This window comes from Haemorhous mexicanus, chromosome 5 (assembly GCF_027477595.1).
Source record: "Haemorhous mexicanus isolate bHaeMex1 chromosome 5, bHaeMex1.pri, whole genome shotgun sequence".
Classification (NCBI taxonomy): domain Eukaryota; kingdom Metazoa; phylum Chordata; class Aves; order Passeriformes; family Fringillidae; genus Haemorhous; species Haemorhous mexicanus.
Window position 1 is genome coordinate 54322530 of NC_082345.1, and position 18125 is coordinate 54340654.

At 36.5% G+C, this 18125-nt stretch overlaps 1 protein-coding gene across 10 annotated transcripts in view; it reads right to left on the reverse strand.

Moving 5' to 3' along the window:
• LOC132327725 (calcium-dependent secretion activator 2) overlaps nt 1–18125 on the reverse strand; it is a 296530-nt gene that overhangs the window by 176703 nt on the left and 101702 nt on the right. For all 10 annotated transcript variants that reach the window (XM_059847194.1, XM_059847193.1, XM_059847195.1 and 7 more), the window contains exons 4-5: nt 5915–5995; nt 4103–4339 (exon numbers count right to left, since the gene is read on the reverse strand). In XM_059847194.1, the coding sequence (XP_059703177.1) occupies nt 4103–4339; nt 5915–5995 (318 nt within the window). The remainder of the gene's footprint in view (nt 1–4102; nt 4340–5914; nt 5996–18125) is intronic.

The window sequence follows — 18125 nt, forward strand, 5'->3', positions numbered from 1 at the left end:
GCTCTGTGAAGATATAGAAAATAATAATAAAAATCCCACAAATCCCGAAGTCCACTCACTCAGATCTTAAGACAGAGGAGAGTTTTGATTTTATCTTCTTTTTCCACTTTCAACAACATTAACAACAAAAGGAATTGAAATTTTTGCTCTGTTTCTACTTGGGCAGTGACCAAAATCTCACTCCAATCATAATTTAAATGCCAATAGCACAATATGAGACTCATGTCTGAACATAATTCTATCTTTATACATGAGAAACTGTATCTTTTACTCAGTCATCAAAGTGAATATTTATAGAACAAATAGGTTACTAAGTCTGCTGGTAAACAAGTAACTACATTGATCATATCTAGACAGGTAAATTATGGTGCTGTGTCCCTGGACGTTGCAACCCTTGAACCTCAGAAGGGATTTGGCATTGTGCTGAGCAAGAGGCAGGTGAGAGCACTGGTTTCAGCTCCTGTAAGTTTTTTCCCCACTATGCACATCCCTTCCTTCTCCCAGTGCAGTACTTGCAGGCAGGTTCAGTATGCATATGGGGAAGAGGGAGAAGAGAACCAGAAAAAGCCACCACTACCAGCTGTGCCTGGCAAGTTTTCCTCACCAGGGAAATTTTCAGCTTGGCAGATCCTGTAGATTTTCACCTCCTCTAGTCTACTCCACACTAGCTCAGAAAAGCCAAATAAGCTCTACTTTAAATGCTCTCTGCCTTTTATAGATCTTGTCACAGTGTGAAATTATTGGGATTTTTGCATTTCAGATGTTTCTAATTCAGAAGATTTGAGAACACAGTCAGGTTCCCCTGGTTTCTTTGGAAGTTACTTTACTAGCCAGTTCCCCCTGGGCCCATGCAAAGAAACTGGGAAAAATGTACTCTATCAACAGAAGATGCCTTCAACTGATCCTTACATGTAAACCACATTTGTTTAATTTGTTTTAAAGGTGCCAGAAGTAATGACTACTTTTGGTCTCATTATAGGCAATAGGCTTCTTAGGTCATGAAGCAACTACTAAAATATGTTGCTACTAAACTTCTTTGCACGTGTGCCACTTTGTTCCAATTCCAGTAAATTAAACCAGACTTCACCCCCAGCTAAAAAATCCTTTTTTTTAATTCCCCCACACTGTTAATAATAGATACATGTCTTGCAAAATTGCTAGTTTTTAAATATTACAGTGAGACAACAGTCATTGATCATTTAGACCATTTTTATATTACCAATAAATAATCAATACTGTCTCTTATGGTTCATAATAATAACAGCAATCCAGGAAGAATGATCAAGTCATCCCTCTTTTCCATCTATTGTTCAGGAATTCAAGCAGTTAGACAGCACTAAAGATCCTTCTAGGTAATACTGTCTATATGGTCTTTTCACATAGCAAATATATGTCCTTGCTGAATACTGACTTCATGTTTACTCATTTCTATGTTGATACTTCTTTTCCTGAGTTTCCAACTCAACTGAAAAGTACACTTTTCATCGGTAACAATTCTGGATTACAGAACTGGAAAAAAGTTGCATTTCATGCTTTCCAAAGGAAACTGCAACTAATGGATGTATCAGCTCATTACCTGATAAACAACTTCCTAAATGCTTGTCTACTTTAGAAACTGTCTAACAGCTGAAGAATATAAATAAGTCTTCTCCTACTACTATGTTGGTTTTTTAAAATTTTTTTTCTAAATTTCTACAAACAGGATATTTAATGAAATATTCAAATTATAAAAACAGTGACTGTTGCTTGCAGTGAGGCTCAGGAATGTCTCTGACCTTAGTCAGTAAGGTCTACTCCCACTGGAACACTGTTAATATTACTAGCAAGTTCTACTGTTTATAATAACAGTGCACAGTGACAGCAGGAACTCCGCTCACTTTACCCCCCATCTAGAAATTTTGGGGTTCTCCCACTCTGTCCTACATGATGTAGATTTCCCATTCTTTCATGGGCTAGTTCAGCAGCCCTCAATGGGGATTCTGCTGCTTACCCTACAACTGAGTCCCCACACAAGATGTGACAGATATGTTTATGTGTTTTTCAAAACATGTGAAATCGTGTACGTTTGACCTCACATTTTCAGAGAAGGAAATACTCTGTCTTCTAGGAAATGCCATCAGCATTTCTACTTTGGCCATTTGCATAGAAAAAGATCACATCTTTCATATTTCAGTCTTCATTAACATCTATTCAACTGTTTCCCTTTGCCCTTATACCTTCTGAGATTTTGCTTCTCAAGAGCAAAAGATGCACACACTGTTTGGCAAGAGAGTCAACTTATGTGGTTACTATCATGTCTAAAATGAAAATCTGCCCTACAAAAAACTATCTCATGTGGAGTAATACTGTAATTCTTTGCCTTGCATGGGATGAACTGTGGATTAGTCATCTTGCAGCAAATCTCTTCATTGCTAGTGGGGGAAAAGGAAAAAAAAATTAGTTCACCAGACCTGACAGTCTACATATCTGGTGGAAAAGTAGAAGGGCTATAAACAAAGCAAAGCTGCTGTAAATTAACTAGAAATTATATCTCCTGTCATTTTTCATTTCATGGTTGTTTCAAACTTTTACTGTGCTTTTGCCCTAAATACCACATCATTTCAAGTACATACCAGTTCTCTCTAGAGGGACAGAGAAGGCTTTTCTTCCTTTTACATCTATCACCAAGCACACTTTCTTAACGACCAGAAATATTATTGCCAAAATTTTTATGGTACTTCTTAGATTATTCAGAACTACTCTTGTAAATGCTATTTATGGACCATTCCAGGCTTGGTATTCCCCTTAAGGCAGACATGGCACATATGAAGGAGGCACACAGGATTCAGCACAGGAGTTATAAATACTTCATCTTCTCATATCCTTCAACACTAAAGACTGCACTGCAGTTTTACATGCTTGATGAACCAAAACTTTTTGGCATATAGAATGATGGATCTTACTACTCTCTGAAAGCTTTTGGGCTTTTACATTATTAGTTAGCAATATTAAAATTGCATATAGTGGGATAGGTAATTTCTCTTTTCTACAAAGAATTGAAACTTCTTCATTGCCCATATTTGATGTTTTTTATTCTGTATCTCTAATGATGACATGGGAAAAAATTATTTTCATTACATGAAAAAAACCCCAGATGCTCGTTTCACTTGAGGAAAAAAAATATTTAAAAGATAAATGATTTTTATTTCTTTTGAACTCCTTAACAATTGAAATATTTATTATGTAACACTACCTGCTGTCTTAAACAAACTAGAGGCACTTCAAGTGCATAACACAAGTATGGCACCTTCTGACCAAGAAACACGCAATGCACACTGTGGTAATGTTTTGATTCTATTAATATTGAAAGCAAGAAAATCATTTCTTGGTTTGCACATTTGCAGAATTGGACCTGAGTTATGAGGCCAGGCTGAAGGGGGCTTTAATCCATCACATCTAGTGGAAGGTGACCATGGCAGGGGCATTGAAACTAGATGATCTTTAAGGTCACTTCCAACCCAAACCATTCTATGATTCTATTCTGTCATCAGAATTGTTTAATTACCAAATGTATCTGTAGCTTCCTCTTGAACTAAACTGAAATCTGCACAGATTAGGACTGCATCCCTACAGGCCAGACTTCCTGCATAATCACAGAAAAAACAAGACAGATTCTTGAGGAAAATGCAGAAATTTATCAAAAACTGCTATGATCACTAGTAAAGAAAAATCACTGTGTTTTATCTAAACGCTTCTAGTGAGAAAACTCTATTCATGTATAAAATTCCAGGAAGAAGGCATTCCTGATAATAACAGTGTTTCATTTTAAGATTTAAAATTATACTTAGCTATTCAATGAACTGGAATTCATTTAAAGTTACATTTGTGTGGGAGATTCAACTTCCCACACTACTGTGTGGGCCCAAATGCAACTACGGCTGCAAGAGGAAAATGCTCATCCAGCTGTATTCTAAATCCTAATTACCAAAGACACAGAGCATAATTAACTTATTTAACACAACATTTCAAAATTACCAAGAAAGGACTAATAAAAAAAGAATATCAAGACAGATATTCTAGCAATTTAAACCATCAACAAGTTTTCTGTGAAATTTGAGATTACCTCTAATGTGAAGGAGAGAACCACATCAGACTTTGACAGCTGAACTTCATTTTCATCTCCTATGTCCAAGAATGCAGAATTCTGTGATCGCTTTAACTTCTGCAGTTTGAATTCTGGCCCACCTTTAGACACTGGCAGACTTTCCAAATTTGCCATCAGCAAATTCACTGAAGACCGCAGCTCTTCTATGTACATGTTCTCCATTTCCCTTGTTACAAACTTTGGGAATTTTCTTTCCTTGAAAAATAAATTTTAAAAGTTAAGGTGAAAAAAAAAAATCCCACATTATAGATCATATTAATTTACCGACTTGCTTTCAGTTAAGAGACAATAAATAAGAATATAAGTCATAATTTCAGTGTCTATCTATTTTTATGTCTTCAAAACAGCAATGGAAAGGCAAATCCTCTCCCATAAATACAGTACAGTCAATTTTTGAAAGAAGAAATAAAGTAAAAATGGACCCTTGCACATCTCCCTGAATCATTTAACCACAAATCCAAGCTGAAGAACCCCACATTAGGTATTTCTACTTACAGGTGTTTTAAGCATAGCAATTAATAATAGGTCTTTAATGTTACCTTCAATATTTCAGAAACTGACATTTATAAAAGGACCTATCCACTAGTAGTTTTTTTACTTCACCTATTTCCTATGCTACCAATAATAAATCAATCACATTCATGCATTTAATATAAAGCTAATAAACTACAACCATGACAAAAAATTCCTATCATTGTTTATCTTTATTTTTAATAACAGGTCATTCATTTTGAAAGTAATGTTTACTTACAATGCACTGGTTTATTTTAAATAATAATCTGTCTCTTAAACATTTGAGATAACTTAATAATAAATTTTTTTCCTCTGCAGAAGTTAGAAAACAGTATTTAAATATTGTGTTTATAACAATAAACACAAAGATAAAACATGTACTCATGTAGTGCATATATGAACTCATACAGAGCCAATTTTAAGCACAGTTTCTCACTATATTGAATACATAATGCTTAGGAGAGTGTCATTCAAGATTAAACAAAAATTACAGATTATTCTAAAATATATATTTTACATAAAAATGAGAAACAAACACCAATCCCAATATATTGTTTGCAAAGATAGGCACCTTGCTCCTAAACTGGACAATTTTTATTGTTATTTGTTTTAAGGCCCATCATAAGATTGTTTATATTAAAGCCTTTAGAGTTGATTTTGTTTCAATAACAAAGACCAAGCAAGTCAACTGTGACCAAAAAGTCCTGCAGCAAGTTGTGTGGACTGGCTCATCACACCATGAAAGAGCCAGTAAATGACATATTAAAAAAACCCCTAAAAATAAAACCAAGTAATTTACAGTTAGAGACTAAAACCATAGGCAAAGGCTCAGGGTTGCCTAGCAAAAACCCCAAACCCTTAGTAGTGTTTTTCAAACTGTACTATATCCTGTGAGGATCATTCAGATAATAACATGCCCCCACAGAAGATAAATGAAAAAGACTGTTATTGTGTTCTTAAAAGATCTTTCCTCTTGCTAAGATGCTTTTCCCATCCAATTTAAAAATGAGGAAAGTTGGACTTGCTGTTGAAGGAAATGTTGGATCACACAGGATATGTCTTTCCAAAACCAGGTTTTGCTTTCTCCCTAGCCCAGTTGTCAGACATCCTTCAGAGCAGAAAGAAATGCATCTGCCAGACTGTTTTCAAACAATCTTCTGCTTAATTTTAGAATAAGAAACAGGAAACACATTTTATGGATCATCCCACTCAATCTCATATGGAGATATGGTTTTGTACAGGAAAGCAATCACTTACCCTTGCCATTTGTTCTGCCAGTTGCAGTCGTCCATCTAGTTCACGTCTTATCTGGGCTGCTTGCTCATCTCCATTATCCAACTTGGAAAGAGAACAAAAACAAGTCCAACTGTGAGAAACACATGTATTTTAAATTTGTAGCAAGCCAAGTAGCTAAAAAACAAGAGAAATTAATTTTCATCTTAAAATCAGTGGAACACTAAGCAAATGTGTAGCTTTGAGGCTCACCAAGAAAAAAGAAATATAATGGCCACCATACAGTCAGATCAGTCAGGTTTCCTGAAGGGTAACCAGTGCTCCCTTGTATTTTGCACACTCAGGCTATACAGAAGAGGTGTTATTTCTTTATAAAAATAGCAGCTAAAACTATTTCTCCATGAATCAGAAAACTGGAATGGCAGATTGGCTTAGAAAATGTTTGCAAGGAAATTGACCCTTTGGTGCCATGAGTTCCTGTATAGGCATATATAGGTATATGGAATAAAACTGTGTGACTATGACTCCTAAGAATGGCATTTCACTCACAAAGCTCCTTTCTCCCAGTATGGCCCAACTGCTCACACCAAGGCATATCCAATTTGTGAACTTCCAATATTTTCATACCTACAGAACAGTCAGGACTAAATGTCTGACTTCTATCAGGGAAGCAAAGGGGAAGGACACATCTCTTCACCTCAACAGAACAGCTGGGTCCCAACAGGAATGAGACTGCCTGACTCATTTTTAACCAGTTTACTTTTTAAGGGCAGTGGAGGGGAGGGGAGGTGAAGTGGGGCTTCAGCTCAATGCATGGACCTGCACAGCTGGTCAAGAGGGAAAAAGAGTGCTAGATCTTGTCATCTCATCTGAATAATTGCCAAACAAGGACAAAGTTGCTACAGAGGGCTCTCTCTGTCCCTGGGGCTAAACACAGACATGGGGCATGTTGAAACAACCCTAGTGCATTTAGTATATAGCTAAGGTTTAAGGATACCTGAATCACTCCTTACTAAAAGAAAACTTAAAATGATTAGTGATGCAAATTGGCATAAACTGGTCCTTTAATTAAATCAGATCTCCAGCTAATGAACATACAGTCAGTTTGGCAAATTATTTATTACATTCAGCTAAGGTTTTTCAGTGTTTTTCTCACTAAGACTGCTACTCTGAGTGTATCACACCAAATTTGTAACACCACCTCCTTTACAATGCTCCTCAGTTAAATCCAATGCTTCTTAAACCAAAGCATTCTGGAAAATTGGGATTCCAATTAAAAAAAAAAAAAAAAAGAAAAATAACAATTAAAAATGCAGAATCTAGTGCTTATAGGTCAATGTGCTTAATGCAACAATATTTAGAAACAGGATGAAAAGTGTTTTCCTGATAGTACAGAAGTGATAAGGGAACATGGAATCTGTCACCTGTGCAATCTGGCATCTTACAAAATCCTTGTAGAAACTCAGCCAGGCTACCAGAAAGAAAGAGAACAAAAGCTGATGGCATCCCCAAAAGCAGCTCAAGTTTACACCAGAGAGTAGAAGATGGATCATGTCCTGGGCTGGAAGGGTTCTCCTACTAAGCCTGTCAATAAATCTCCTCCTAACTTGACAGTGAGAATAAACAGCAAAACTATTTGTCATGAAAGAAAATGTTTTCAGAAAACAGAAAAGTTTTCAGAAAAAGAAAAGTTTTCAGAATACAGTTATGGTATCCCAAAAAAAAATTCCCAAGTTTCTATTCTTCCATTTCTCAAAAGAAGAGACTCACTGAAATTGTCACTGAGAATATTTTTATTTTCCTTGGTAATATAACCACATAATTTTGGAATTATTTTTATCACTATGAAATCCTGCCCAATAAGAAAAACTATTTTGTTTTTCTTTTTTTTGGCTAAGAGAAGGTCAAAATTATTTTAATAATATATGCCATGACAGGCAATTGCTTGAAAATATCTGCTTGAAAGTAATTTTAATGACTGAATTTTGATTTCTGCAAAAAGCGTGTAGGAGAATGGAACAAAGCTAAAACCCCTTCCTGTGTCAATACACAACTTAAATGACTGCCTCCGTTATTAATTCATTTAAAGAAGTAAGAGATTTCACTTAAAGACTGATATTTAGCTATTTTTCCATTTAAAAAGGTGATCAATCAAGTTAATGAATATGTAAGCTAATCTTGAAAATCTTAGCATTTTTTCCCTTAACTCTGCATTGCATTTCATCACGTCTTTGTACGTAAGTACTTAAAAATGTGATTTCCCTACTTACTTATTTTAAAACTTCAGTCTTCTTCCCAAAATACTTATAAATTTTAATGAGTTTGCTGTTTGTGTGCAATGATGTTTTGTAAAGTATGGAAAGAAGCTGAAGAGGTGAAAAGCAAAGGAGGCTGCTTTACTTGCAGAAAATAGCCAAGGTAATAATGACTGGTAGGTCATTCACATCTGTCCCAGTAAGAAGTAAAGCTGTTGATATTATTATTTTTGCAGTATGCAGAATGAAGTGATAATCAGAAAAACAGCAACCTTGATATTACATTCCATGCAAGACCATTTTACCCGTTTTAATTCTAAACTCAAAAAACTGCATGAAAAGACAACTTTACAAGCAATGCACTGGAGTAATTATGAATGTGTACTCAAATCATAATTTATTTACCTACTGAATATGAAGTGAAAACATCAGTTAGATTGAGAAAATTCTGGAAATGTAAGAACTTGGAATTTTTGAGTTGTGTCCACTTTTTTACATAGGGAGACACTTGATAGGACCCATAACATGAGTGAGAGAAGTGACAACCATTAACAAGTTTACCCTTTTCCTTAATTCCTTATTAGAGGATCAGATCTATACCCAAGACATCTGTGGATACCAAGCTATGAGAACCATTGGAGTAATTTTCAAACTGTTAAATAACAACTAGAAAAGCATGACACTGCATAGAAATTAATATAAATGCAACAGTGCAGAACAGCTACTCAGATTCTTCTCAGTACTGCAACTGAAATTTGGTTAAAAGAAACCACTGATCTGAAAGGATTTATAATAGAGGGTATGTAAAAAAGGTTTTGTTTGGCTTTTTTTTTTTAAGAACAATTCACATTTACAAGGGCATCACACATAATGCTTCCCACTCTGAAAAATAAAGTCATGTTTTTTAAAAATTGCAGCGTTAGAGATTATTGAAAAAGAGGGTATACAGAAATCTCATTTAACAAAAAACTTTTCAGCTTTCTGCAACAGTAATTGTACCATACCACAGCTATTCACTGATTTCATCAACACTAGAGATGTTTCCCATGTCACTTAAACCTCACATAACCAGTTTGTATTTTAGCAGCAGGGGACCTCACTACAGAACACTCTACAGACAGCAGAGACTGGTTTTCAGTAAATCAAACACATTAGAAGTCCTGACCAAACAAACCAATGTTTCCCCTAAATGCCACACATACAGCGTAGAAAACTTAAAACCAAGGCAAAGACACTGACTCCCTTTTTGAGGGCTAGTTAATTCAGCTGGAACATTCCCAGCTGAGCAAAAGCATCAGTAAGACAGGTCTTCTTTCTCCCAAGATGACTGTGATTTTTAAAGCTTCATCAGAAAAATCAGTACTTATGAGTGACTACACTTGGGTGCATAAAAAGTTACTTTGAAAAAACAGACAGATCATCATCTCTTTTCCCAATGGTGTTATATTAAAACAGATTTCTAAAATAAACTTATCACCGTCAGACATCAAGCTATTAATTCAAAAATATTTTTATTCCTTAATGCTTGAAGTTGCTTTTATTTTTTCTCACTCTTAAAAGGACAATCATCTTTGGAGACAGAGTGGGAGCATCCTCAAAACGCCAGGGTCCCAACAATTCTTATTAAGAGGATTTCAGCTGCTTATGTAAGTGCCCACTTCTGAAAGACAGACTGAAGTTTTCTACTCCAAATTTCTGCTTAGAGGATTTCAGCCAAAACGCTCCCTTGCATCTGAAGAGACCGTGCTAGACAACAGACAATACAGTCCTTTATCTGTCATAAGAAAAGTGGTGACCACCTTGCCAAAGAGTTCAAGCAATATCTTGCTTTGAAGCAAGGACCTGACATTTGACAGGATCCCAACTGTGAAAATCAGCTCAACTCTGATCACATTACAAACCTTTGAAAAATCACTTTTGCAGTAGTCCATCTACAAACAGCCACTAGGAGAGGCTAAATCAAACTGCATTCAGACACATCTTCAGGTTGTGCTGCCCTCTGTCTTGAATCTGCATGAAGTCAACGCTCCTCAGTTTATCTGGTCATTTAAGTAAGACTGTAAACTTATCAGAGTTAAAAATTACTATTCAGAAACATCATGCTATCCTACTTGAAAAACTGTAGCTTAATTTGTATGCCTGAACAGCACGGAACAGAAATACATCTGTTATAAATACATCTGAATAAATGAATGTTTCTGTATTTTAACAGGTTAGAAAAAGCATACTTTGTGATTCCTATTCAAATATTTTTTTCTCTTTTAAAATTACTTACAAGGCTGTAATCTAGCAGTGTATTTTGGTCCAAAATAAAAAAATATGCACTAGAAAAAAAATTTGGTTAATGTGCAACTTAAGGTAAAAAAGGTACTAATGCTGCCAGGAGGTGTGTGCTAAAGCCCCCAGCACACACCTACACTACTCTACACACAAAGTCAGATACCCTATGCCCAAGAAACAAGATCAGCTTGTGTATAGATGAATACAAAACTGCTGCAAGTTATTGTTCTTTGCCTTCACAATGCTCAAACCAATAGTTTGAGCATGTGACTATTTTATTATTGCTCTGTTAGCTTCCCTGCAGCTTTCTAATTCACAGTAACATCAACATGAAACTACATACACATGCCCATAGTACTAAAAATTTCTATACATTCAATGACTAAAATGATGCTACACATATCTAAGTACTTGCTCTTCTTTCTGCAACATGAAATCCAAAGTATTTTTTCATTCTGTGTGACAGCAATGCTTGATTTTCCTTTTCAGCTACCTTTTGTCACACATAACCAAGTCTGAGCCTGCTGAGCTGAAAGGTTGTTTGCAGATGCCCCTGTGAGGTAACCTGCAGGGTCCATCCCTGACTACTGACAGTCAGGCAAGGTAAAAACTTTCAACATAAACCAAATGGAATAAAGGACTTGGATCTAAATTGGTGAGATAATACAGTAATGAAAAAAAATGGCTCTCTGGAAGCAACTAATGGCATCCAGGACCAAGGCTGGAAGAGGTCAGGAAGTCCTAGCACTCAACTTTGGGCATCAATCAAGAAAGCAGCAGGCTGGTAAAGGGTGTAGCAGATGCAAAGACTGGCAGTTTTCAAATCACTGTCCTTGCTACTCTTATCTCTGACTCTAAAAAAAGGAGTTTTGCTTCAGACAGACCCGGCACCTCTCAGGCCTGCAGGATTTGTTTACGTGCTTATCTTTACACAGGCAGAACTGCTGGAAAGGAGCAGACTGGGAAAAGAATAAAGGTGTCTGTAGTGCTAAGGAGCCACTATGCACTGAACATAAACAGCCTGCAGAGATTCCCAAAGTTTCCCAGGTTGGTGAACCAAGATTAGTAACTAAATATGGGGAAGTGAAAGAATCAGCAAATTTCAATTCAGGCCAAAACAGAAGAGCCATACCCAGTTCATGACTGAAATCACTTTTGGACATGAATTCAACAGGACGTAACTTCTGAAGGATAAGACTGTGATGGAAGCAAATTCCTTCCACATCATACAGGAGGTAAAAACCAGATTTAAAGGGCAGGATGTGTGGAGCTTTCTTAAGCTACTGCTGGACCTTTTGACAAACCCCCTGCCTCCGGCTTCACAGCAAGAAAGACACAGCTCTAAAAGTAAAGAAAATGTCACCCTTTATTTCAGTGGAGGCTGTGCCATTTGGCTTTAGTTTTCTCTTCCTTGTCCACAGATTACACAGAGGATTAATTAAGATTCATAAAAAAGATCAATAAAATGATATTTTAAAACTCTCATTGTCTCTGCATGCTGTAAAATCCCCATCATGAATCATGCAAATGACTATGCTGACAGATGACCCAGACTGTGGTAGTGAAATCCTTTGGATTTCTCACAGAACTCTGCACACCACAAATTTTAAAAACTCATTTCCTATATCTTGCTCTTCCCAACTCAGTCCTTTTCCCAATCAACATACACAAATCCCTCAAAAATCACTAGTTTTGGCAAATATATGGAGAATTTGGTTTTGGAATATGTGCAACAAAAAATCTAGTGAAACATAAGGGAAAGGGTGTCAAGAGAAAGAAAATGTGAATAGTTAAAATAAAGAGGAAGAAAAGGCACCTACTTCTGAAATTATTTCTCTTGTAAAATGCAGCAGACATTTTCAAAAATTTTTTTTGACAAAATTCAGCCACCACTGAAATAATTTTTGCTTTCAAGTTGTCTGCAGTAAGTAGACTTATAAAAGCTGCACAGGTCCAAAAGCCATATTAGGTGCTCAAACAACTTCTCCCAATGCACCATCAGGCCTCTCAGGCTTTTTGTATTGATTTTGCTCTAGTAGAGCACAAGATTGCCTCTCTCACAACTGCCCAAGCTGATCACTCAGTTTTCTGGCAACACAGTGCCCACAAAAAGTTTAAACACCTGCTTAAATTAGTTTTAGTCAAAAGTCTTACTGACTGCTAATTTTTTTTTAAAGTTTTTTTGGGGGGACTGTAAGCAGCAGTTTTATAATCATATAAATATTGAAATTAGGATGGAAGTTCTTGAAATGAGCAGAGAAAGCAATTAGCATATCCCTCTCTGTAGTGTGATATGCTAATCACACTGTGATATAGCACATCACTCTCTGTAGTGTGTCAATATTGTTAAAAACAAGTAATAATGAAGGTAAAGAGCAAGGCTAGTCAACAGTCAAATACTCTACACTGGCTTCAGCAGAATAAAAAAAAAAAAATCCAATCAAATCAATGTTTTCAAAAACTGTGCCTAAGTACCTTCAATGTGTACATATGTACAATGTGTATAGGACCTCACAAAAATTTTATTTACAATTTTTGTACTACCTAAAAAGCTCTAAAAAATCATGTACCATCTCAGAGAGATACTTTGTTCTCTGAAATATTTTTATGAAGTCCTGAACCTGTTTGATTCCAATATTGATTTGTAAGATATCACTTATACTAACTGCTTGTAGTCATTAATTAAACTTACTATATATTGATACATAAAATATGGTTATCATAAAAATTTTAAAACCCCAAAATCTAGAGTCATGATTACATTAATTAATTTATTAATTTTAAAAAGAATTCAAACTTGCTAAAAACACCACTGAAAACTATAAAATTTTAAAACATAGACTTTTTTTTAATCAACCAGTGGATGGACCCTTAGGCAATTTCCAAAATAATCAAAGCTGAGAATTTAATATGGCCTTGCCTTACATTCAAGTTTGGAAAATAAAGTATATGCAGTTTTGAGTTTTCAGCACTGGTTAAAATGTCTCTGATAATTAATTTTATTCAGGAACTTCCAATACCAAAATCCCAAGTAAAACCTACAAAAAGACTTGAAAATGAACAGGAAAGGAAGTACATACAGTATTCAAACCAGTCACAATGTACACAAGGGGGAGAGCTAACATAAATCCCCTCCTTTCAGTACATGTACATAGGTCAAACTTTCACTGCACATTGCCAATTCTGTAAATGGTAAGACATTTGAAGAAATAAATACACACCATGTATTAATGAGGAAATCCCTATCAAGAAATAGTTTAATACTGTGATGTGAAGCTGTATAATGCAACTTCAGTCAATGACTGCTTCCCTACCAATCATCTTTCCTACTTGACTGCTATTAACCTTTCAGAGAAACTGAAAGTAGAGGAAAATCTTTTATTAACAGTGAACTTGATTAACCTTGCCAGACAACCTTGGCCTTTATTGTATGTCCCAAATGTCATGTGACAAGCATCTTCTACTTAATATTAACATTACTGAAGAAAATGAAAAAATAAATTAACAGTTCAAAATTTATTCTAGACCAAATGAAAATGTAGTCTTCAATATTTTATTGCATATTCTCATCTACAGAATTGAACTGATATTTGGTGAATAGGACACTCGGAAAAGTAATGCAAATGTCCTTGCACAGTTAAGAATTAGGTTTTTGTTGGTCTATTTGGAGTTGAACAGAACCCCAGCACCATTTTTGTTAATGAGAGCTGAAAAGAAACTAGAGCTTCCCAACCAGGATTTTCACTAATTTATAGGCATGGTGCTCTCCACAACACAGTTATATAGTTGCCCTGCATCTATTGCCCAAATAAATAATGTATTTTATAGGACTATTGGTGTTCTGAATTGGTGGTCTAAATTCCAAGACTCTTGGTGGTCTAAATTCCAAGAGAGAATGAGATTGGTTTCTTGTCTTGAAAAAATCATGGCAAGTAGTATGTAAACAAATAAAGAGAATTCAATAATGCACACATATCACCATTTTGCCTAAATATTGGCTTAACACCATTTGAAGAAAGTCTGCTAAGACTTCATATTTACAAAGAAAATCACTACCTCCATACTGAGTCTGCTACTAGTTTTAACTCTGACTTGATGCAAAGATAAAAGCTGGTGCTTTATTTGGTTCACAGAAGCTGTTAATTATGCAATGTGAGCATTCAGTGATAAAGACACTCTGACCTAGATACAGATATTTTAAATATTTATTTATTCACAGCAGTCTGTTTAGGCAACAAGGAGAGAAAAATGAGACAGCATGTACTTAGACATCTAATGGTCTTTAGCTAGAGTGTCTGTAAGTATTACAGACTCTTTACTTAGCCTTGGAATCATTATAATACTTGGACATTACTACCAGAAGATTCTGAAAGGAGGAAAAAAGCCCAAATAAAAAACAAATTTGAAAAAGAAAATGACAACATTAAACTCCCCCGGAATTTGATCCATATAGACCAGAACTGTGGGTGTGAAAGGGAGAGCAGAAGAGATTATTTGGGCAAAATGCTGAGGCCCGGCTGCTCTCCAAAGCAAACACCATAATGATAGTTGTGGAGCCTGAGGAAATGTGTGGCATGTTATAAGGAACACCCAGGCAAAATCCTATTAATGTCAAATTATGGACCTGCTCCCCAGCAACTTGTCCGTACCTTTTTGAACCTCTGCCCTCATCACTCCCCATGACAAAAGGTTTGGGAAGTTTTCCAAAACGGTAGCATACGGTAGCCTTGCTCCCAGTTTCTGGTGGTGTGGCATTTATTGAGTGAAGGTACACAATCACCTCACCTACTACCTTCATAACTCTGTAAAATTCAACCACACTCCTCCCTGTCAACCTTCTCAGCTGCAGACTGAAGAGTTTCAGCCCTTTCAGCCTCTCTGCAAAAGGCTGCTGTTCCATGATTTTCAATGCCACCCTCTAGTCCTCAGTGACCTCTCCTATATCCTTCAGAGAGGGTGAAAAAAGCTGCACACAATGCTGAATGTAAAGGCATAAGGTTATATACAGCAGGAAAATGATGGCACTGTTGTATAAAGAACTAATGATTTCACCACAGGGAAACCAAAGTGCCTTTCTGAGTTGCAATTGCCCATGTTCAGTCCAGCATCTTCTGGACATGCACTGGTTTCCTCTTCCTCTGATGCAGCACCTTAGCTTAGCTACACTAGAGCCATGTGAAATCACATCCTGTCACACTTCTGCCCGTGCCGTTTTGTGAGATCCTCCTGGAATTCCCTGCAGCTCAACCAACATCAGAGTAGACAAAACATTTTCATCTCCTCTGTAAAGTCAGAGATTTCTCTTACACTGCCTTTTCCAGGACACAATATATTGAATAAACATGCAACAATTCTCCTTTATCCAAAACCTCCTTTGAAAACATCAAGACTGTACCATAAGAATACTGCTACTCAGACTTGGATGTTTACCACAGAGTTTGTCATTCAGAAAAAAGTGTCATGGGGTGATGAGGAGTCAGACCACTGGGTGTCTAGAGCAGCACTGTTTTTAATATAACAAATATAAATATTAAACTGCACAATTAGATGCGATTAGAACCACGTTAGGATTCAAATTACTGAATCAGTAGGGGATTATAGAGGAGAAAAAAGATGTCAGCACAGGTCAGAAGGGCCACTGAAAACAATTAAATGTTCTTCCTCTCTTTCTCCTGGCATTTGCAATGCGACAGATCAGTTGACAAAACCCAGGTTTGCCCTTCTTACTGGCTGAAATGACAATGTTTGGCCACCACTGCTAGACAGGATGAAAACACAAGGAAAGCAAATTATGCTGTGACAGAAGGAAGGATAATAATGACAAGCTCTTACTATTAACAGATTTAGTCACAATAACTACTAAGAATACATTCTTCAGATAAATCTAGGACATGGATGCAAAACATCATTTTTTTCTTAATAGAAATGAAAAATAAGTCTGTAACATGCCATACTGTAAACATTTTTAATCTAACTATATCTTGGTTTTCACATCTGCTTATTGGAGTACAGGTTTACCATTAAGACAGACCTTTCACACTCATCACAGTGCTGTCCTCCACACTGTACAGGTCAAACTCTTCAGTTGTTCCTAACTATGAAAATGCCTTCCACCCCAACTTTGCCACAAAAATTATGAATATCCACACACAAAATAGCTTATATTTTACATTTTTTTTCACTCGAGTCTTTGTCTTATTTGTATGAGTGTTCTTCCTACACCTAGGCAGAGCCAAAAGCTTCAGAGCTATTTACAGAGCCTATTGAACCACCTAAATAAAGTATCTTTTAAGTCAGAGATGTAGGATGCCTAGGTAATCAATGGAGAGATGGAAAAGCCCCCAGAGTTATTTAAAGTGCTCAAGCAGTTATCTGTACGCCTACCATGAACACTGTGGAAGTCCCAGCTGCACTGGTAATCTCTGGTGAGTAAGAGGATCAAAGAAAGGGGCGTTGTTATTCTCTCTCTCACCTTCCCCCAGACCCTGCTGAAATAGATACTGGCTGTCACCTTAAATACAACTTAGTTTCAGGTTCTGCCTAGGGAATACCCTCCTACACCCACCCTAGGCAGGAAGTGATGAGTTATGACTCATGTCCTGATCCTCCTTAGAAAAAGTATTCCACCCTCCTCCTCTCCCACCACCTGCACAGAGATTACCATATCCAAGACAACTGAAAGATTAGCATGCAAACCTTGTTGGTATATGCATATTTATGTCCTAAAGTGGCTCACAGTGTTTTCTATTTTCCTGAACTCATCCTTGCTTCATAAGGAAATCCCCTCTCCTTCTGCTTACCCTACTCACTCTCCAAAAATATAATGCAAAATGTTTTCTTGCCTTACTAATCACTGGTAAGAATTTCTTTCAGGTGCTGAAACCAAAGGGAATATATTCAATTAGGGCAATGAATGTTAATGAGAATTGCATTAAGTAAGCAAAAGCATTTTGAATGTCATGTCAATATTTTTTCCAAATAATTAAATATTGCTGACTTTATTAGACAGACTTCAAGCTGACAACTTTCTGTAAATATGATGTGGAGAAGCTAGATGATAGCAGAAATGGAATCCAATTCCCCCTCTTTCTGTTCCATTCTATAGCATAAGCTGGAGAATGTTCTGTATTTCCACCTATTTCTAGGGGTCAGTGCTGGTGTGATGTATACATACCTATCCACAAAATAAAAAATCCCAAATAGTTGAGTAAGGACTGAATAGATTGAATCCAGAGGTCATTGTATAAGAAGGCAAACTTCAGATTTGTGTTGCTCCATGAGAATTTGACTTTGCTATCTATGAAGGGTCTGACCTGTGGAGTGAGGCCCAAAAGACAACAGTTTAGGGCTCGTCAGTCTAGAAATCTAGTTTAAAATTCTTCATGTTAGGTTAGCAATCCTGTCCACAATCATGTCTTTGCTTTCTTGCCACATTGCAGGTGTCATCCTGGGCCATCTTTGTTGTAAGAGACTTCCAGTCACCTTTGATGTCAAGGTCATGTCACCGGTGCTGGCACAGATTAAGGGGCAGTTGCTGGAAGGCTAAAAGGGCCTTGGGAATCTTGGTACCCTCTCAGATGCAGGCCAGAAGCAAGTATAAAGGTTTGGCCAGCAGATAGGAGCCTTTGTCCAGGACAGGGTGAACTCAACCAATAACACTTTGCTTTGTCTTTTTTCTGATCCCACCCCCATGACCTGAA